Source organism: Anarhichas minor, unplaced genomic scaffold (genome assembly GCF_050575085.1).
Source record: "Anarhichas minor isolate MPS153535 unplaced genomic scaffold, ASM5057508v1 ptg000014l, whole genome shotgun sequence".
Classification (NCBI taxonomy): Eukaryota; Metazoa; Chordata; class Actinopteri; order Perciformes; family Anarhichadidae; genus Anarhichas; species Anarhichas minor.
Genome location: NW_027466460.1, coordinates 3,498,419 through 3,521,742, shown reverse-complemented (window position 1 = coordinate 3,521,742; position 23,324 = coordinate 3,498,419). Strand labels below are relative to the sequence as shown.

Here is a 23,324-nt window from a genome sequence, read left to right as displayed (position 1 = left end):
ACTCTGTGACTTTTATTTCAACTCAGTGCCAAACAGGACTCTCAGATGGTCCCGTCTTCACTTCAGCCACTCATTTACCTTAATAACTGGTATAGAGAGGAAGAATTTCTGGGGTGTATTTACTGTACTCATACAGCGTTCGTATTTTCAAATAACAATCTCTCAGCCAGGAGATCATTGTTCCTGCCCCGTGTGAAACGAGAAGTCAACATTGATTTATTTGTCAATTTACTAAAGTCATGCCACTTCCCTAGTTATTTTAACCCAAACAACGACCTTTTCCTAAACGTAGCAGTGTATCATAGTTTGATTGAATCCAATCAGCCATACATTATTGACAAACATGACAGTGGAAGTCAAATATATCATAAATACACAATGAACAAATACATCTAGGGACTAACAATACCATCAAAAACTGTCCTACATTTAGTTAATTCATCTCATAAAACTTACCAGCGTTGACATTCTGTGTCTGACAGCAGCTGTTTTCATTATTTCATCCAACAAGCTGCTAGGACATGCAGTTTCATATTACCTCACACGCTCAATGCACATTCCTTAGTTTGATGAGCGCACCACATAAAAACAGTATGAATATTAGCATTTAGCAGAAAGGCTGGTCAAAGGTTCCCTGCTGTTCATCCCGCCCCACAATCACCCCATCATCATTAACGCCTTACGCTGTCAGCTGGACTGTCATGGTCTTAGTGTAGACAAATTCTTGAACACACCAATCACTAACGTGTGGCTGACATATACAGTGTACATACTGTATTCATGCTCACCTTTGCACTCCCGTTTACTGAAACACACGCAACTCATTATTGCCAGCTCACAATACAACACTCCCCATTACCACTAGTGGGCCACACATGCTGTTGCATTCATTAGGGTTTGTTGGACCATGCTTAGAATGGCACCATTGTGTCGATCAAACTCTCCAGAGACCACATGACTGCAGAGTTTTCTCCTATTAGGCTGGGCTAGTTAGAGAGCACTTCATGTAATATTCAAGCACTGCAGACAAATCACTGTCCCTTCCTTCTCTCCTAATAGCTTGTAAGAACACACAACGCCATAATGGACAGAAACATAAACCCCTTATCCAACCCACAGCAAGCTGCTTACAGAGGGGGACAAAATGATAGGACTGATATGTGAGCATTGTTGCCTTCTAGCAAGAAGGTACTGGACTTACATCTAATGTCCAGCTGGGGCCCCTCTGTGCGCAGTGCACCTGTATGTTTTCACTCCGTCTGTGTGGGTTTCTCCCTCCAACAGTTCACAGCAGGTGAATTTGAAACTCTGTAATGTTTGCAAGTGTAAAGGTGCTGCTCTATTCAGCATGTGATATCCCTGTGATAATCCTAGATTTATACAATAACTACATGATTAATTAAACTGAACCCTGTCCATTGGACCATGTGGACCCTATTTTGACTTTCAGTTCAGAAAAGATGCCTGTGTTTGTAGATCACTAGTCAGTCCCAGCTGGAGAGCACTCACCCTGAGCTTCCTCCCAAAGACGATGACTTTTCCACGTGTCTGTTCCTTCCTAAACCTCCACTCCACCAGGTTCTGGCCATTCTCTCCCGGCAGTGTCATGTTGCGTCGGGCTACAGTTGGGTTAGCAGCACCTTGAAATGGATATGAAAAAGACATGAATACCAACAACATTTTAAACTACAAGTGGTACAACTACCGCCTCACGGTTGTAGCCGCCGCCAACCAGTCAAGCTAGAGTCTACATCAATGTCTGTCCAAAATGTCATCACTACATAATTTTATCCCATTAGACATTTGTGTGAAATTGTCATAAATTGACCATCAAATTCGAATCAATTTATCCTTTAGTCCAGGTGGACGTTTGTGCCAAATTTGAAGATATTCCCTCCAGGTGTTCCTGAGATATTGTGTCATGAGAATGGAACGTGGGGACAGACAGACTGAAAACATCATGCCTTTGATTGCAATATCCTGGGTACCTTGTGCACTATGTGTCGCTGTATACTTTTTTACAATGCATGGAAGATCATCCTAATCCTGCAAATACGGAAATATTACTGAGCAACTTTCTTTATCAAGTAAAATATAATGCTCAAACTCGCTCAGACAGAGTGTATCTCTGCAACGCAGTACATGCCAGTATGGATTTTGATCATTTACATAAGCCATTAGCCTCTCTGGAAGGTTTAATGTTTCCCCCTCCAGACTTTTAATGATTTTACCTCAAGATGGGCTTTGTGTGTGGTTTGAATCTTCTAATGTAGCCCATTGAATGTGAATCACATATCATATCGATACAATTTAATTGCTACTAACCATGTTCCAAAGTCTCCTGCAGTGTTTTAGACCATCAAATGAAAATCAGCCTGCAGAGACTTGACACTTGAGTTGGTCATTAATCACAGTGAGCATCACTTCTGTATTTATTGTTGTGTTGTATTAAGTTATATTGCTGCAGTTCGGCAGGTCAGCTGCTAATGCAGGCTTGTAAGTCTGAAATGTCTGCACTACATCACCATGCAATGATGAACAATGACATAAAGAAAAGCAGGCATATTTATTATGACGGATCACCGACAGTACGTGCAGCACATTTCAAGCTGATTATTATTATTAAGATGTAATGCAAACCAGTGGCTATCTAGAAAGTCAAAATAACACAACGTATTTGAGTCATTAAAACTGTTGTGCTGCTTTGGAAAATGGTCAGCAACAATTTAAATACAGAAGATTTGCAGGAGCCGCACTAAAATGTGAAAACACTGGTACGGCTTGAAAGATGATCCGATCAAACGCATTCAAATATGATATTTCATGATACTGATGATCCTTTTCACAAACAGGCTCATCACATGGGCAGACAGTTGTGATGGAAAAAAGGCCTCAGACAGCACCTGCCACACAAAAACTCTTAGATGAAAACCATTTACATTGAATACTTAGCGTACTGAGCAATTCATAACTCATAAGCCATGAAGACAGCCTACACCCATGCTTTACATGTACTGCATGGTGGTAAGCAGGATAGAGTCATTTAACAGATGCAGCAAGGACTCAGCCTTGGTACATGGGGTATATTGTATTCACGCTTCAAAAATCATAAAGTGGTGTCCTTTGTGAAGATTATCTTGCTGAACAAAAGCCTAAACGCTTGTTTGACAGAGCTTATTTTCTGCAATAATCTAAAATCCAGTGGAAAAATCGAATAGTTTTTTTGTGGACGGAACCAGTGTGATGCTTAGTTGTGGGGTGTCCGACACAAATACGTCATCCCCGCACCACTCACTATCAAACATTTAGGGTAATGTGCTCAAAGCTGCATACCTGCCAGTATATGGGGCTCCGTCTGGTAGTGTGTGTCCATCCCATTGGCATAGATGACCCGCAGCGAATGGTCATTACCCACATGGTAGCTGTTACGAAGCTGGTCTGTGAGACAGATTCGGGGAGATGATTATCATGAATTACAATACAATTACAATACAATAAAATATCATTACTATACCTAACATTGATTTTATGTTTGTTTTCAATGTGGCAGATTTCAAGGGATTTCTTCAAAAACACTATCAATGCTAAACTGAACTGAAAAGGAGAGAAAATGAAAGACAAAGAGAGGAGAGCAAGAAAATGCATGTATGTGTATGTGTGTGTGTATGTAAAGAGAGAACAGAGTACAATTAATTTCCGTGGGCCGTGTTTGAACCTGCTAATGGAGCACAGGGCAGGTATTAACATCCGCCAGCCTCTTTTAATTAGGTTCCCCTTGACCTCTCGCAGGACTAATGGATGTCTGTGTGTATGTGTGAGTAAGTGAGATATCAAGGCTCTCTCGCCTAGAGACAGTTTTACTTTTTTCTCCCTTATTCTGATCCTTCCTTCATCAGGTAAATGATTCCTGTTTGTCTGATTGTCTTTTAAAAAAAACAAGTACAAAATATTTCCAAAAAAAACCTTCTACTTTATTCACAAAGTTTTCGAGGGCAAACAAAAAATGAATAAAAATAACATCAACACATTTGATGCCAAAGTTATCTACCAATTTCACACAGCGATAAGTGTGCAGTGTCTTCTTTTGTTACATATCGTATTTCTGAGGGAATTAGCTTTATCAATTATTTTCAAATGTTGTTTCCTTTTTTATTTGAATTTCTTTTAAAATAGTTTTCATCTTGATTTGAGAGCAACTACAAAAGTCTTTATTTTTTCCTCCTTAGATTCACTGGGATTCTTTTCTTTTTTTTTCTACCAAATGTTTCACAATGACATGGAGGGAAAACATGCAGCACTGGTTATCTAAATGATCTGGGGTCAAGTAATTCAAAGATAGTTTAACCTTTCAAATCTGTCCAAAATGTGACTCCTGCAAAAAGCGACTGGCCACTGTGTTATTTTTTTATGCTGATTGTACGTTTTGGTTTAATATTGTGCGGTGGATCTGATCCTTCACTCCCACCCACCCACATCAATTTTCTACCACAAAAGAGAGGCTTCGTACAATATGTAATGAATGGGGACAGACAGCACACACAGCTTATTAGAGCCAGCCCATGATAATGCATTCGTGTGAAGATTTACTGTATTTTCCCTGTAGAGCCTCATTGTCAAGTCCTGCATGGTTGCCCGTTTTCACAAAGCAATCAACAACAACATCTAAATGACAAAATACAGCATCTGTGTTAGCTTGTTTACCATTTCTGGGCTGCACCTACAGCTAATATGATTTCACATTACCTGGACCGCTTGGCACATTGCGCAGTTTAGAGGATAGCGAGGAGGCGAAAGGATAAATAATGTACATGAATTGATGGAGAGGAATGCTACATTTGTCGATGGCTTTGAATAACTTATTACGTTCGGATCAATACTGCTCTGCCGTGAGGGAGACACTACTCTGTTTTCCTCTCACTCGGGGCACATGTAGCATGCTCTGAAACAAATCACTGACGGCCACTCGAGGCCTCTCTTCAACTGGCTCATTAGTTCAGATTTAACAAGGGCATCAGTGCAAAATTATTGTTTTCCCTCACCGTTCAGACCGAATGTCTGACATGAAGGATGATAAGGATGGTGAAACTTATTTTTTCCTTTTGCAGTTTCCCTGAAATCGAGAATTATCATTGATGGATCTCTCAGGTCTATTCTTACAAGGTTTAAAGGTGTAAAATACGAGATTGGGAGTATTTCTTTTGCCTCTCAATGGCTCTCAACATGCGACGGCTGAGCTGGCGGCTCGCGGCTAACAGTGCTAACAGCGCTTAAATTGAAAAATACGGCAAGAGTGCTGACAGAGCTCACAGTGTTTACCTGAGGGGGACTGATGGGCATTAAGCTTCCGCTATCTGCTCTTTTTTTCTTTCTTTCAGTTAGTAAGAAGTTAATGATTATGGATTAGAACAAAGGCGGGTCTTGCGGATGGAATTCATGTAGACATTAACATACTCTATCAATACTGTTAACTGTAGCTCAGTGGTCCCATGGGGCATTCACCGGAGCCAGAGGGTAATATTGTGGAAAGCAATGAGAATAAAACATTTTGCAATATGGCCATTGGTCAGAGAAATATAGATTTACTGATTTGGAGTGTTTGCCCTGGGTGGTAAGTGCTAGGACTGGTGGTGGTGGCTGAAGATTATGAACTACAAAGCTGAGACCCTTCTGGATTACCATGGGGAAGTTATATTTCTAATCATGGTGTTAAGGGAAGACTTTAGAGCCTGATATACTCCCAAGTGGACGCATACACTGCAGACACCACAAACACCAAGCAGTTCTGTTTATACTGCTCTCTGGAGTCCACTTGGAGAACGCGTTCCACACATGCACAGTAGATCGGCGTCTACAGGAAGACCTATCCATGGATGTAGGGTAGTCTGTATGATGATGTTTGCACAGAATCTACATGTAACACCCTCTGATGACAAAATTTAAGTCAAGCGGATGCAGAAAGTACAATACTGGCTTTTCTTAAGGAGATTGGTCTGACTCCAAACTCAAGCAACACTACTGTGTAACATTTACCAGCCTCAGCACTGAGCAACTACTACTCTATCAGCTACTGCTGTTCTCTCTGCTGTCTTTGTAGCGCATGCGATGTGTGAAACCTTGCATCTACTTTAATGTTGGGCTTTTTCCAAAGTGATTCATTTCTCAAACACAGCCACTCATCAGTGATTTCAATGGAAACGGCACCATTGAAAAAAAAAAAAAAGAGCTGTTGAAAAATGTTGAATAGAGCTCTCGTTTCTACTGGGCCAATATCACACAGTCTGATTCACATTACGAAGGCATTTGCATCACACACCCTTTAGCAAACTTTCTTACTTACTCTGTCACACAGACAAACGCATAGACCTGTACTTCTATCTTTGTGAGGACCCTCATTGACATAATGCATTCCCTAGCCCCTTACCTTCACCTTAACCATAACAACTAAATGCCTAACCCCAAACCTTACCGTAACCTAAACCTAATTCTTATCCGATCTTATTGTCTGGTCTTGAAGAAGTGAGGACCATACAAAATGTCCCAACTTTCCATAATTGTCCTCACTCTGTTTAACTGTTGGTTAAAAATTACTTTTCAATTAAATTCAATTCTATCTGCTTAGCCACAAATTGGCCTCAGAGTGCTTTACAATGTGTATACCGTCCCCGGACCCTGACATCCGATAATAACAGGGAAAATAAGGAAGCATCATCAGGGAGAGCAACAGAGGATAGACAGAAGTGTAATAGATATGTCATGGGTACAGAATGAACAACAACACAGCCAATCCATATGACAGAAATGATACTGAGAGTAGTAATAAAAGCAGTAATAGTAATTGAAATGTGAATACACACACACACACACACACACACACACACACACACACACACACACACACACACACACACACTTGCGTAAACACCTTACCCTGCACCAGCGTGTAGAAGGAGTCTATTGATGACAGGTTGGTTGTGATGGAAACGTCCTCATCCCTGCCTGACGTCTCAATGTCCACAGCAACAGCCCCTGACGACATGTCGCCGTGGAGATTGGTCACCACGCCGGTGGGGAAGGTCACATTAGTCAGACGACCCTCACTGTCATAGCTACAAGGACAATGAGGGATGCAGGGAGGGGGGAATAAAGGGACATTAGTGTCTATTACTGTAATGTGCTTTATGGAACCCTGTAGAAAAACACACGCACACGCACACGCACACACGCACACACACACACACACACACACACACACACACGTGGCCATAGCTGAATGTGCTAGACCTGGTTGTAAAGAATAGCAATTTCAGAGGCGGTGGGATGAAAACTGGATATACCCAGCTGGAGGAAGAGCTTTAATTCCAATTAATCTAATTAGAGGAAGTCAATGAATTATTCAGTTATGAGACTAGGTTTTCAATTATTTAACGTCTCGTCAGAAGACTAATCGTTCGGTGTCCACTGGTCCAACTAAAGGTTATGTCTCGACATAAACTAGTAGAGACAGTGAAGAAATCAAAGAGTGTATGTTATAAATCGATTCGTTCAGATTGATGTTGCCCACTTTGAGGTGATTTGAGCAGGTGTAGATCATAGCAGCTGATGCGATTCTGTCAGAAATGTTTTCTCAATGCCATAAAACCATTAAGAGCTAAAATAATTCTTAGTAACTTGGTAAAGTACCTGTAGATGTCTTATGAAATACAAAAATCCAACTTTATTGTTTGTTTTGTTTTTTCCCTTTTGATTTCCAGCCTTCCATTATCACACAGCAGGTCAGACATGTACCCAAATATAAACAGAGTAATGCTGCTCACTCATAGAAGGTAGTCCAGCCTATCTGGAGGCTTTTGGTAGCGAGCAAGCCACTGTTGCCATGGTAACTAAACAAGACCAGTTCCTGACCCTGAGCCGTGAGAGTCTTCAGACCACCGTTAGTCCCGATGGTCAGCCAGATGACCTATACACACACACAAACAGCAACAGCCACAGTAAAACATGGTTACGTGTTCGGATTGTACCAGTCCTCTCTTACTTCATCTCAGCCGTCATCTCAGACAGTAAACATCAAAGTTTGTTTAATTTAAATATTAATATTGTGTTGTTGTCCAAATAGTTTTTTCTTGAAACTGTTGTGAGAAGCAAAATACAGATAAAACAATAATAAGTGGTTCATTTTCTGGCTGAATGCAGGTGTTTTGATAACTTTAACTTCTGCAGCATGGCAAAAGACTTGCTCATCTCACCTGGTTGTCAGGGGCAACCACACGCACAGGCATCCTGTTGGTATCTCTACGGATACGGAGGGTATTCCCGCTGCTGTCTGTCACCGCGGTTACATCCTCCTCATTGCTGAGAGTGAAGGAATGGGTGGTAAATGACAAAGTGAAAATTAAGTTTGAAAAGGACAACAATGAAGAAAGTGCCGAAACTAAATATATTTCAAATATAACAAATATTTCAAAGCAACTATGTGTTTATTTCCACACAAACCAACCTGTAGCTGAAGTTGTATTTATAGTCCCCAGTGACCAGAGACATGGTGAACTGGTGAGTCCCATTCCCATCAAACACATAGAGCTCTTGGGAGGCTGGAGAGGCCACTTCATAGGAGCTGGGACCTGAAGCCAGAGAGCCTGAAGACACACAGACAAGCAGATGGACAGACTTGTGATTGCTCTATCATTTACTGTATCTTCTTTTTATTATACATATATATATATATATTATATTATATACGCTGGGAAATATCTGGGACAGTTCTGCTGACCAGCTTGTGCAGCAATCAGAGCCTCAGATCCTTCATTGAGTATGCCTTGCCAGTGTGTAGCCACTGTTGAAACCCAAAGATCATTGTTGTACAATTACTGGGTAGTGTGCAGGATCCTTACTGGCCCAAATATGAATCCATGTGGTCCACATTCCATGTAATACATATGTCACGGCATGCAAATAAATGGAGATACATCATAACACATGATTTTTTTCCATCTTCTTTTTTCTAATATTTGATGGGGGACAACATAAATGTATTACACAGGATACAATACAAGAAAGGTATTGAAGTACTCTGCCATTAAAAACAGTACAGTTCCCCATATTATTAGCACCAATACTTTAAGGTGTTTTGAAAAGAGCCATATTTACACTGCAAAAGTGTTCTTGCCGACTTTCCACGGCTGGTCGACAAAGTAGACTCCCAGAGAGAAATACGCCACTTAAGTACTGTAGCCCAGGGTTATGAATTATGCCCATACTTATGAAGGGAAACGATAATAACAAGGAGGCTCCGGCATCTGAAACAAGACTGCAACCTCTTTGTTGCTCCCACTATGTCAACGGTAGCAGCGGCCCACTACAGATTCACATATTCCGTTCTGACCTTTCACAATAAAAGCCCTGGACATATACACTGCATCACTGCTTACGGGAGGGCTACTTCAGATTCAGATTCAACTTTATTGTCATTGCACAGAGTACAAGTACTTAAATTCACTCATAGCATTTCAGAAAGGGAACTCAACAAAATAGCTTACAGTACTGCTGCTTCTTCTCTCTATGAGGATTTCACCTGTTATAAGTAGCAGGGAGACATGTGAGGTGGAGAGGTGTGAACGTGTAGCTGATCTAAAGAAGAGCTTCACCAGTCCTGGTTGGATATCAAAATAGATGATGAAAAAAAAGTATGAACGCACTATGGTACAAAAATTCACTCTTGTTTATGGCCTCTTTTCACACCCTCCACTGCCTTGCATTGTCAAAATATGTTTGGATTTTTTGATATATGAAAAAAATTTTAAGTTACATGTTCCGTTGTCATCTTTAGGTTTTTGCCGTGGTATCGTTTCAGTATCAGCATCGAGATACTTGAGGCAGGTATCGCTTCAAAGCCATCATTTTGGTATTGTAACAACACTAACAGTATAAACATACCAGTAGGTGGCTGGTTGCATCGTATAGCTCGAATTCGGATGTTTCCCAGATCAGCCATGTACAGCGTCCCATCCGGAGACACCACCAAAGACGAAGGAGAATTAAGCCTTGCGTCTTTAGCATAGCCCTCTCCTGTTTGATAGCAGTCACAGTTGGCATCGTTCTGCAAGACAGACGGAGGTCGGGAGTGGGGTGAGGGGTGGGTAGGGTGACAGACAATGACATTACATGAGCAATTCAACTTGGCTTATGCTATGGAGAGTGGAGAGGAGAAGTGGGCACCATCAAGAATTCAACTGGTGACAAACTCTCATGAATCAAATTTTCTTTATTGTGTTATATTACTAATATATTAATGTTGACCAGATACTAGCTGCAGTCACTGTGCTATTGTTTTACAATTAAATTACTTATATTCTATATTAAATTGTATTCATATAATTATTTGACTGCTACACATTTATTGTGGGTTTGCTGACCTGGACTGTACTATATCATGAATCAATCAAGATTAAGATATCAAATGAAGAAATAAAAGAAGGACATGGAGAATGCTTTTCAATGTCAGCTCCTCTGTATGTGAGGTAGATGTGGTACAGACCTTGCAGTCACAGTCAGATGGCTCTCCAGCTAAATGGGTAATTTCTCCATCAGTCGACACCTGGTGGGGTGAAAGTCACAAATAGACATTTTGCAACAGAAGGGCTCTTTCACCGAAAAGAAAACGACACAATAAAAGCACTCAGTTCATCATCTTCATTTGTCTAATGTTCCTGTATCTGGGGTTCAAATCAGACTTGGTACCTTTGTTGCTAATTACTGACTTGGACAGAGATTCAAAGTTGATGCAAAAATTGTTGATCTGTTAATCAGGAACTTACTGCACATGAATGTACCGTATACTGTATTTGCTGAAGATTACCTGTCGGATCTGGTGGATTTTCTTTTCGTCTGTCTCTGCGATGTAGAGGACACCGCTGTAGGACAAAGCGATGGCTGTAGCTCCCTCTAGCATGGTCTGGACCGCTCTCTTCCCCATAGTATATTCTATACCAGGTACCTGGCAGTGCATGGGACGACCTGCCACGATACGAACCTGAACACATACATTATGCAAAGTTGTTACTAGCTGCTAGCAAAAGTTGATTTATTAAACTAGTATTTCATGAAAAAAGGCACATGTAACAGGACATTTGTAAAACATGGACTGTGGTTAATGTGGGTACCTGTCTATTTTCAGTGATCTGCAACACAACGTTGTTGTCCAGGACGTAGATGGAGTTATCCATGGGATTGATGGCTAGATCTGTGGGCCATTCTAACCGAACCTGGATGTTAAGATGCCAGAGGGGGAGAAGACAGAGAGAGGTTCACATGCTACTCTGACTATATACTTCCATTAAACTATACTGTATTTTGCTATCTGATCCTGTTGATTCTAACAGGATCAGATCACCATTTCCTGGTTTGATATTTCCTGGTTTGATAATGACAGATGGTTTAAAAATGATGTATATAAAATCAAAACCTTCATGATCTCTAGGTCTGCTGCCTCAGTAAAGAGAAAACAGGGAGAGCAATCACCTAAAAACAAAGTTGCTCATGGACAGTTCAACTGGACTTGTTAAAACTACAGAGGACTGAGGGGGCATCTGTGATAGTAAATACACCCTTCGGATCAGGTTTACATGACATAAGGAGTTATTTTAAAGTACTTCAAATCTAAAGAAATAAATCTGGACGTGTTGTTTACATTAAATGTCTTCGATAAACTATGTCTATACCCACAAGATGGGGTGTTTTTAATATCAGCAAGTTTATATATTGTCTACTAAATGTCCCCTTTGTTCAAATGCTGCATTCACAAACATATTAAAGTGACTGTACGCTTAACTTGAAAAAGAACAACATGAATCTACAGAAAGCTGTAGTTGAACATGTGTGGGCTGTCAGTTCCACGAGTGAACTCAAGAGGTCGACTAGATAACTGCCAGAAGTCAAACTGAGCTAAAGTCTGCAGCGGAGAAAACACAGTCAGAGTTCAGATAAGTGCAACTCTGCAAGAAATGCCCCCAAACCACGGTCCTGTGCCCACAAAACAAAGACCACAACACACACTCTCCCTCTCTCTCTCTAACACACACACACACACACACACACACACACACACACACACACACACACACACACACACACACACACACACACACGTTAAGCCTTGTTTAATCTTTTCCTTAAGGTCTAATACTTGACACTTGCCCTGTGTGTGTGTGTACGTAGGTGGTGTTCTTTCCATTCTGAAGTCCATACCATGTATGTAAGATTGTACATTCTCACTAAAAACAAGCTGTAAAAATTAAAATAAAGTTCTATCTTCTATCTTACTCTCTGTCTCACTGTCTTTTCTTATTTTTGCCAGTCTGATGAGTTTCTAAAATGAATTAAGGAAAAGTCAGTAACCAGATCTTAATCGTTGCAGAGCATCCTATCAACTGGATTGAATCTCAATCATAGAGACCTGCAACTAATTTACGTTTACTGGAAACATTTAAATCCAATGCAAGTGTGATATTGTTTTATATTAGTGCTGGGCAACGATTCAAATTTTTAATCGCGATTAATCGCATGATTTTTTTGCGATTAATCGCATTGTTATGTGCAAAATTCAATAATGAATTCAAAAGTAGTGTATTGCGCACTTTTATTTTAAAAGTACTGCTATATGAACAAAAGTGCAATAACTTGGTTTGCAAACACTTTAAACAAATAAGGTGCTTTTTAACAGCAGTATTCCTTTACACAGTAGCAGTTAAAATACAGTTATAATGATTCTGATAATAGATATTCAGCCGGTGTTTTTTTCTTTTTTTTTTGTTAAATTCTCAGTAGCGATAACTAAATGATATGCTTATTAAAGATATTCCAAACAAAAACACTTTAAAAACTCTAAAAAAATTATTTAAATGAATCATTTATTTTTTGCTTTTGTTGGTATTTTGGTCAGACATATATGCAACGCTGATTACCGTAATATGTGTGGTATTTGTTATAAATGTACATTGGTACATTTATAAGAAGCTGATAAGAAGCTGTACATAGAGGGACTTAGGACCCAGGGGAATGTGGGTGAAGGAAACAGGAAGAGACGGAAGAGACGCCACACAAACTCAGCTGTTCACCGCTTGCTGCCGGCCGGTCGGCCGGCCGGTTCTTGTGTTAAAAATGTCCGCTTAATAATAAAAAAAAACTGCGTTAACGCGCGATAGAATAATTGTCGGCGTTAATTAATGAAAGCATTAACGCGATAATAACGCGTTAACTTGCCCAGCACTATTTTATATATATACAGGAAAGCAATCAGAGTCTGATGGGTGCACAGAGCATACTTAGAGCATCCTTGAATGTTACCTGTCTTATGTGCATGCTGGTGTCACAGGTCAAAGGTCGTGCAGAGGTCAGGTCGTTGCTGCCCAGCACTGTGGAGATGATTCCATTACGATCCACTTTCCTGATCATAGTCCCATCCACAAAGTAAATCAAACCGTTTCTATCAACTGCGATGCCTGTAGGGAACACAAACACAAACGCAAACTTCAGTATATAGTTGTCCAGTTGATTATCAATACATCACCTTTCTGAAAATGAGAGTGAGGTATTTCTCCTTTAGGGGAGTCCGGAAAACAATAGCTGTTGCGTTTGGTAATCAGTAGATGAGCTACGCAACAAAGATCCGGATCAAAACAGTTCAGAACGATAGCCTGTTGTTTGAACATTTGCAAACTGCTTTGAGTGCGATGGAAGCACAAAGGCGCCTATGAACTGTATGTAACAAGCCTTTTAGAATTAGTATTAATCAGTATCAGTATCAGAATCAATGTAAAGGCAGAAGACATTGAACAAAACAAATGAAATTCCATCTCTAGGTTTCAGGAGTGGAGTTAAATGCAGTACTGTATGTAGGTCAGGAGGCCTATCGATTAAATGTGAACAAAATGTACAGTAACAGCATAAAAAGTGTAAAATAAGCACGTCATCGTGGCTACAACACACAAGGTTCATGCTTGCATAACCAGTCAGTGTCTTTTCATTCAGTGATATTGACTCATTTAGAATATGTTCCCATCCAGACTTGAAGCAATGATGTTATGCCAACCATTAGTGACACTTGCAAATGTGGGGGAGCCTCCAATTTGCATAAAATCTTTATTCAGCAACATTTAATGTCAGGGAAATTGATGCCGTTGAGCTTTGAGGTGCAATAAACACAGACCCAGTTGTGAAGGACCTATATCATCACTGTGGTAGCGGTATTCCCATGTTGCCAATTAAGTAGGAGATGGAAGAATTTATGTGAATGGATGTGTAGAGTAGGTACTGTTTGGTAGATGGAGCAATTGGCCCTTCGCTAAGCCCCACCCAAGCTGTTAGATGTACGTTACCATGGAGCCCACACTGTCACTAACTGCACTCTCTGCTTAAATATGATCTATTTTTGGGAAAATTAAAAAGCAGTTTCAGAGAGAAGAAGACAGAAGGGTCTACAATATGTGTTTGAAGGATCTATCCAGGATGTCAAACTGATTCAGTAGTGAAAACAGGTTGAAAAGATAAAGATAGAAGCTAAAGCTACAGATCGCAGTGTAAAAGTGAACCACCACATCACCTGGTGATCCAGACTATTAGTCATTTTTCTATCTTTATTAATAGCTGTTGTGCTATTATTGTTAAAGCTTTCTCTCTACCTGTCCCCCCCTCTCTCTATTTCAACCAAACAGGTCGAGGAAGATGGCTGCCCACCCAGAGCCCAGTTCTACCCGTTAAAGGGGAGTTCCTTCTTCTCGCCCCGGGGACTTTGAACATTTCAGTACAGCTCTACAAAATTCTAGCACAAGTAGGATGATTTTCTAAGGATAAGAAAGCTGATGAAATTCCTATGTTCCCTTTTCTAAATGTAAAACCAAATATGTGTGTTGGGACAAACCTCCCACTCAGAAATGTATGATACATACAGGCCAAGATTTGAATTAAGTATGAGCGTACAGGTCAAACTGTTGTGCCATTGTTTCTGAACTAGGTCTTGAGAATCTTCCTCAGCAACAATAGTTATGAGGCAGGCTTGAAAAATAACCACCTACCCTACCTAGTCATCTCTTGTGTTTTGTGTGTACCTTTTGGTCCCAGTAGTTGTGCCTCTGTAGCTTTTCTTCCATCTCCACATCGTGCTTCATCAAATGGAGGGCATTGTTCCCCTGTACCAGCCACTACTTCTCCATTACCTGAACACACACACACACACACACACACACACACACACACACACACACACACACACACACACACACACACACACACACACACTTTTATTGCAACAGCCCTTATCCACTTTCTTTTTCCCTGCTATGTTACCAGCATTTCAATTGCCGTGGATGAGTGTGGGTACATTACACTGAAATTAACAATTGAAAAAAACTGATTACTTTCATTTCTGTCAACATGGTGTATTACTGGGGAAATTAAGTGAATGCTTACTGATGAGGTCACGGGCGCCGCTGAGCATCTTGGGTCGGTAGATCCGTCGAGAGTTGGTGTCGGACACATACAGCTGCCCTGTTACTGGGTCGGTGGCTAAATAGTAGCGGTGAGCAGGGTTGTTGCTATGGAGGGTGTTGACAGATGAAAGGAGAGGTGGGTAACAAACAGGATGGAGACAAGAAATAATTGGTTTAGTCATGCTATATCTTTAACAACGTCAGTATCTCTGACACCAGGGATTGAACACTTAAACAATTCAAGAAATACACCCAGTTTTGAACATGGACACTAAAATCCCCCATGTGTCCTTGATGGATTGTTTCCTTCAGATCACCCTGCTGACACATGATCCAAAGTCTGACTGGAAACAAGCTCACAATGAAATCACCATCAGCAGAGCAGGTTTACTTTGGTTCCAGCATCATTATGATGGAAATAAAAGAGACTTTCTGGAGCTGAAGATAATGAAGAAGTAATGAATAAAAGGAAGGTTGATGAACTGAAAGACAAGAAACTGGTGTTAATTTACTTCCAGTGGAATACCAGGTGCTTGAAGGGTGTGTGTAACTCAGGGGGAATGAAAGGCAGACACAGTGTGTTGCTATTTCTGTGAACATGTTTTTGATTCTTTTTTCTATAGAAGTGTAGTTGTGATATTCGTAAGTGAGAAAGTCAGTAAGTGCATGTGATATGTGTGTGTGTGTGTGTGTGTGTGTGTGTCGACAGTAGGTTGGTCCCTCTATGTCAGTCTGAACAGACCTACGAGGTTGAGATGGGCCTTGACTTGACTGTGACACATTCTTAATGACTGTCACACTGTCATGTAAAATCCATCACACACGCATGCACACGCACACAAACACACACACAGCAAGTGTCAAGCATCAGACCTCAACACACTTGGGCGTGGATGTATACATATGCACTCGCCTCTAGCCATGAGTCTCAGCGGTTGGCGATAATAAGCAGATGATCACAGGCTGTTAATTAAGACAGCTAAAAATAGACAGGACTGTCTGTGCTTTTCTGTACTTGTGAGGCCCCGGCATGCTGCGTACTGTGTGCCCTTTTGTTGTCATTTATCCTTTATTTAAGCAGAAAACCCCCACTTAGAAAATGTTCAAGATGGAGGATAGGCAGTACCACAGACAAAACCCTGGTACCAGACAGACAAGCAAAGGGACAAGGAATAAGGAGTGATGGATGAGGCGACGCTTGAATGAGGAAAGGATAAAGAGGACAGGACAAGAGGAAGACTGAACATACACTTCTGAGAGAGTAGTAATGGAAAATTATGTGTTGGAAATAAAATAAGAATGAGGAAAAGAAGGAGACAAAAGAAGGAACGAAAGGTGAGAGAAGAGACAAGAACTCAAACAAGAGAGGAGGATGAAATAATTACAACCAATGAAACAGAACTCAGAGTCAAGATGGCGTGAGTAAGTAAACATGAAGGAAGGGCAATAGGTAAAAAAAACCTCAATGACATGACAAAATTGTGTTTTAATTAAAGTTTTTAATTGAAACTGCATTCGGATGAGTAGAAAAAAAAAATCAGTCCAATCATTGCATCTTGCCAGTGGCAAAGAAGCCCCAGGTATGGTGCTGCTCTTTATGTGTATGAGGAGATATAGTAGAAAACTAACTGGGTTCAGCTTCATTTTCAGAAGGTGGGGGGGGGGGGATTCTAATGTATCTCCCCAAATCACAGAGAGGGCAGAGATATGTAGAGGGAGCTGTAAAAAGTAAATATATCCTCAATTTAAAGAGCAGATGACCTCAGAAAACCTTATTAAACACAATATATATCCAAATCACTCAAGGCATCTTCATTTGATAGGATTTTTTATACACTTATCAGATAGTGGTAGACGAGCAACAAGCCAGAATAAGTTGTCTTTCCATGCACTCTGGAACGACACATAGAATGGAAAAAAATCTGTTTCATGGTGTGACAACGCTATGCTTAAGGTTTGGTTAGATTTAAGCACAAAAACTACTCCGTTAGATTTAGGCAAAGAACATGCTTTGGGTTAAAATGTGTACTTTGTTATGGTGAGGGAGCAGTCGTGGTCATACTTTAATAAAAATGGAAACAAACAGCAGTTCCCCTTGTTCAATGCCGCATTCACATGCAAACCGGATATCATGTTTGTGGATGACAGCAGTACGGTAAAATAAGTTGAGGCCGGCAGAGAATAACGGCAACGATAACGGTTGCCTTCCAAAGTTCAAATATTTCCCAGTTTGCAATCCTCCATAATGGAATTTACAAATAGATGTTACATAGCTCGCTCACACAATGAGAAAGTTAAGTTTGCAATATAATATTAAGAGAAAGCTGCATTCAGAATAAAACATGTAACAGACAGAAGTCAGGAAAAGATGGATCACCCTCTCTCTGACCGGGTCACAGAAGTTGTTCACTATTTATGCTTACATCAAAGCTCACACCTCTTTACAAGACGGGCTGTTTAGGTGGCTTGATGTTCTCTACCAACCTATAGGATTATGGCACATGTTGGAAACATAATTGTATAAAGTAAGTGTATATCTTAACCTTTGGTATATCCCTGTCTAACTCTTTAATTTGGCTACAGGTGAATGTCCTATTTTCCACTAAACCAATACATGCAGTCTAGCAGGGGTTATAGCCTGAAGGTAGGAACGTTTGAAGAATCAAAATGCCTTCTTTACTTTTACATTAACAAGGGATTTCACAGAGCATTTTGACTGCACAGGAGTCGGCATCAAGAAAATATGAGGGCCGCCAGGGCTTGTGACAATAACTGAAAATGTGATCGGTCATCCTGTCATGAAGCTTCACTGTTAGTGACCAGGAACACTCAAGTGTCAAAGTCAGATTTTCCTCTCTAATGGTCACGGTTGTTAAAATTGTTAATCTTCTCGTTGCTCCTCACTCAATCACCGCCAGTTAAAATCGCTCCTGAAGGACATGACAGTGCTTACAAAGAGTTGCCTCTCCACTGCCCGTTGGGTGGCTTAGTTGTTAGGGAGTAATTTGCAGAGTGCATTGATGGGATCAAAGACGGAGGCGAAAACCGGGCCAGCTCTGTTTGATGCATGGAAAGCATTTTATTCAAACTGGAGCCTTTGGCTTCTTCAAACACCAGTGGGACATGTCATCACCCAAGCCTGTCAACTCTGAGGACATCAGAGGGGAAATTCAAGAGCGTGAGTGGGAATTCTCCACCAGGTTTCAAGATCTTTAGCAGTATTGGGCCATTGTGTTCTTTGTTGGTCAAGCCAGAAGACTTAAAGGAGAAAAATCTGTATTTGTCCCCATTTAAATGGATTGGATTTTAAAATGCAGCGTAAGTCCCTTACTGAGACCCAAGGTTCCCCCAGGTACTAGGAACCTTTTGAGGAACTCATTGTGTTTAGACTTTTTAGATGTCAGCGGATTTAAGGCTCTAGACTACTATAGAAGTTAAATTAACTTTGAGTAGTGTTGTCCGACCGAACAAGATTATTTTAAGTCCATCTAGATGAGTAATCTTAGTTATACAAGTATGTAGAGCATTATCTGATCCCCGACTCATCAAAGGACAAAGAATCATCTACCATCAAGATTGGGAGCGCATGGAGATATCGTTTGGTGGGCATCCGAGGCCAGCTGAGGACTACCTATTCCTGACTCCTTCAACCGGCAACCATCGTTTTCTAACGGGAATCATCACCCACTGCAAGGTCTTTTGGAACTACGCTGCACAGAGTAGGAAACTCACACCTTCTAATATGATTAAGAGTCGGTGTCGGATAGCGCTCAGAATTATTAATATTACGTTTACATTATTAATATTTACATTTATAGACCCCCCCCTGCAGTTTGCTCTCCCCACTGCTCTTCTCCCTCTACACAACCGACTGCACCTCAGAGGACCCATCTGTTAAACTCCTGAAGTTCACAGACGACACAACGGTCATCGGCCTCATCAGGGACGGTGATGAGTCTGCGTACAGACGGGAGGTTGAACAGCTGGTCCTCTGGTGTGGTCAGAACAACCTGGAGCTAAACAAGCTCAACACTGTGGAGATGACAGTGGACTTCAGGAGGAGCCCACCCAACACTGACACCCCCCAGTGTCAGTGTTGTTGTCCTTGTTTTTTAAATTTATATTCATATCCTGTTTATTTGTAAATTCTGTGTATGTACGTGGAGAGCAACGAAAAACCGGAGTCAAATTCTTTGTTTGCGTACGCATGGCCAATAAAGCTGATTATAGGTTAGAGTAGAGTCGGTATCTTATAGGAAATCACATCCTTCCTTCACTATCCCAAATCATTCCCATTTGCAATTTGAAACTAAGTTAATTTATTCATTGGTATCACTGTTCATTTGTTAATCCATTTATTCTTTCATTTGATTTTATTATAAATAAAACACACATTTATCGTCAAGGTATTGTCTGTCACATTCTTTCAAAGCGGGAACTAAAGATCAATGAAGTTAGAACTTACTACTGTGATATTGAGACTAAATTGATTATCAACTTGTTGAATTCCTTTTATCTATTTTCCTCCAGAAGGAGCTGCCGCAAAATTTACGAGTGCAAGATTCAACATAACTGCTACACACCACAATGTCCTTGATTTATTTATATGACATATTATTCACCTTGTTTATGTGAAAAGTGTGTAAAGAATGTCTGAAACCAGTTGTTGTTTTTGCTTTGCCTGTATGAAAACTTTCACGACCTTGAATGAATTTGAAAAGGACAGCGAGACAGAGAGAAATAAGGAAGACCAGTAACCACGGCCAACATCTTCAACCCCCCCCTCGACGTCTCTCCTTGCTAGGGGCTGCTGCTAAAGCGATGACTTCATCTGAGCTGACAACGGAAGAATAGGCTCGATTTTGTGTGAACACTTGTCCACATTAGAGAGGGAAAGAGGATGAGACTGAGGGAGACAAAGACAAAACTAATGAGGTGGTTTCATTTGATGGTAGCAAACATCAGGGCTACCTTCCTCTCTCTGTCCCTTAGATTAATAACTGAATGGATAATTCAATATTTCCAGATGTTACCAGTTGCTTTGGTGAGTAAAATGTGATCATGACAGAAATGATGGCCAAAGCTAAGCTAAGCTAATTTACTAGCTGCTGTGAAGACTGTATGTCTGTCTGTTCAAACATCATCTGTTTGTCTGACCCATTTTGACAGCTACTCTACATGATTCATTCTGCAGCTATAAAGCATTAATGGACTTCAGGAAGAAATTATAAATGCTAAATTAGCCTGCTAACAGCTTGATCCAGCTCACTGTCTCCTTGATGCACCTTGGGCTGAGGACGTCAGCGTAATCAGGTCTGAAAGCTGCCAGGAATGAGCAACAGTGATTGTTTTTTTTTAAAAGGAGATGAGAAGGATGAAAGAAATGTGGAGACTAGAGTCTGGTGCGTAAGCAGCAGAAATGGATGGTGGAATGAAAAGAAGTTTAAAGGTTGAAAAAGATTAGTCACTCTTACCTATGTCTGAAATCTTTGTTTCTTTAATACAGCGCAAGCAAAGGAAGGAAGAAAGAGGAAACAAGAGTTAGTAGACAGATTGTTTTCTATGACTAAAATCACTGGTAGAAAGGTCATACTGGAGAACAAGAGAAAAAGTTGCAGTCAGATTTAGAATTTAAATCATGCTTCAGAAGTCAATAGGAAAAAGATTTCAGTTGTTAGAATAGGAGTTAGAGAAATGAGCACTCAACAGTGTGCCAGAAGCACATTGCCAGATTCCGAGCACTAAAACACTGATCTTTTCTCTTTTAGCACTTTGGCTAAAGAGTAAGTACTTGAATGTTAATCAGTGGCAAAGTGTCCAATCTGGCCACGCATCTATCCCTCTCTTCCTTTATGTGTTCAAGTACTGTTCAAAGTCAGCCGAGACCAATGATGTGGAGTTGAACAGTTGAGTGGCGGAAGGAAAGCGGAGGCAGAGAGATGGATTCAGATGCTAGGTTTAAATTAAAAACCAAGGACTCACAAGTCAATCAGCTAATTTTTCACAAATGTGTAAACTGTACGTCATATTTTCTTTTACTCAAATCCACCAACTATCATGCATTTGCAAAGTACCTGAGAATCCGATGGCAGAGTTTTACTGTTAAATGGATCCTGAGTTCTCTGAGTGAGACCTTTATCTTTGTGACACTCAGGGATGTATTCTCTGGATTAGGTTTAGATCCCCGATCTGGCACCAGCGGCCATCCTCCCTCCCCTCTTACCTCAGCTCCATGACACTGGTAACATTCCCTGAGGGGAAGATCCTCCTGATGTAGTTGAAGTCTCCAACGAAGATGCTGCCATCTGCTCCGCAGGCCAGAGCCAGGGGCGCGAGCAGCTTATTGCCCTCTGCCTGTCCGTTGCAGCTGGGGCAGGAGATGCTGCGGCGACGTCCATTTCCTGGGACAGGACGTTGAATCAATTGTTACTGACTGAAACATTTGGTTTCTGCTCTTTCCACAAAACAGACTGTCCAGTTGGGAGCTTATATCAAATTCATTATATCCAGTCAGGTTGTTGAACACTGTTGTGGACCAAGCATTTATTTAACAATGTCAAGCCAAAGAAAGACTGAAAAATGTTGGACTGATGCACTGTCCACCATCTCAGAGACCCAGGGTTTATTCCCTGTAGGGGCACTTCAGAAAAGTTAGCCAGAACGTGTAAAGGCATTACGCAAAACAAGTGGAGCTGAACACTGGCAGTTTAAAAGACGTGGGCACTGACAAAATGTGTCAGACCAGAAGTATTGCAGACAAGGACTGCAGTACAATTAACATTCCTAATCGGAAAAACAACGTGAATAAATTGCACTTCCTCTGATAGGAGATGGTGTCTTTCTACAGAAAAGTATGGCATCGCTGTACAGACTGAGATTGTAGTCTTGGTGAGTAAACTACAAGGAGGAACTACACTGGATATGTGAGTTGCAAATGCCAAATATTTTTATTAGGAACTGAACCAAATAAGGAAAAACCTTAAAAGATCTAGCAACATGCTCCAACCCAACAAACCTACATTACTGAGTCCATACAATCTAAATTTAAAGTCATCAGTTCTATAAACAACAAAGCCATTTTCTAACTATTAACTTGACCAAACCTCTGAAACTATGAAAGCCTTTCAAAACAACAGTGCTATCTTATAATCTTCACTTGTGGCTCCGGCCTGTAGCTTACGTTAGCCATCTGTGTGTTTTCTGTGCTACTGACAGTCTGTGCACACATTGATAGTTTATGTATTTGATTGAATCCAATACATAAACTGCAGCCTCTAAACCAGCAAAAATAAGAAACCGTGTAATTCTCAAAGCGCCCGCAAAGGGTGAGATGCAGTCATAACTGTGCTGCCAAGCAAACAGTGTCCCGGTGCTCCTGTGCTATTTGCACGTATTTAAATGAGGTAATATGCAGAGATTTGGCAAAACTTTGGCAAATGAGCCTCATTGCAAAAACAGTCCAATTCACAAAGATCAGCGCTAATAGTCACGTGCAGTTACAGTGTGAAATAATTAGCATCCTCAGATAGTTGCTGGTAACTGAAGGGCATTTATAAGAGGTGTCTGCTCAAACTCATGTATTTTGGGATGCAATGACAGAATGCAATGACAGTTGTGTCATGAAAAATAAATGAACAAAGCTGCCCTACATGTCAATTTGAAGAAAAATAAGGTTGTTATTATATAAAAAGAATAAACAGATAATTTCTTCCCTCTCCCTCCTTACATGCTTCCCTTCCTCCCTCTTGATTTCCTTCGGGAGCTTTGGATGGAAGAGGAACTCTGGCCAGATCCTCCTGGCAAGACCTCTGGCTCTGGCTGACTCTCACCCCTCACAACCTACGC

General features: G+C 40.8%; 1 protein-coding gene across 7 annotated transcripts in view; it reads right to left on the bottom strand.

The window, feature by feature from the left end:
- tenm3 (teneurin transmembrane protein 3) overlaps window positions 1-23,324 on the bottom strand; it is a 223,563-nt gene that overhangs the window by 13,597 nt on the left and 186,642 nt on the right. For 4 of the 7 annotated variants that reach the window (XM_076091074.1, XM_076091076.1, XM_076091078.1 and 1 more), the window contains 15 exons: window positions 21,703-21,880; window positions 20,954-20,974; window positions 15,460-15,584; window positions 15,099-15,206; window positions 13,339-13,493; window positions 11,157-11,258; window positions 10,853-11,026; window positions 10,532-10,591; window positions 9,931-10,093; window positions 8,495-8,633; window positions 8,244-8,349; window positions 7,815-7,957; window positions 6,928-7,106; window positions 3,334-3,438; window positions 1,510-1,640 (listed from right to left, as the gene is read on the bottom strand). In XM_076091074.1, coding sequence (XP_075947189.1) covers window positions 1,510-1,640; window positions 3,334-3,438; window positions 6,928-7,106; window positions 7,815-7,957; window positions 8,244-8,349; window positions 8,495-8,633; window positions 9,931-10,093; window positions 10,532-10,591; window positions 10,853-11,026; window positions 11,157-11,258; window positions 13,339-13,493; window positions 15,099-15,206; window positions 15,460-15,584; window positions 20,954-20,974; window positions 21,703-21,880 — 1,889 coding nt within the window. The remainder of the gene's footprint in view (window positions 1-1,509; window positions 1,641-3,333; window positions 3,439-6,927; window positions 7,107-7,814; window positions 7,958-8,243; window positions 8,350-8,494; window positions 8,634-9,930; window positions 10,094-10,531; window positions 10,592-10,852; window positions 11,027-11,156; window positions 11,259-13,338; window positions 13,494-15,098; window positions 15,207-15,459; window positions 15,585-20,953; window positions 20,975-21,702; window positions 21,881-23,324) is intronic. The other 3 variants (XM_076091077.1, XM_076091079.1, XM_076091080.1) reach the window with 1 other exon arrangement.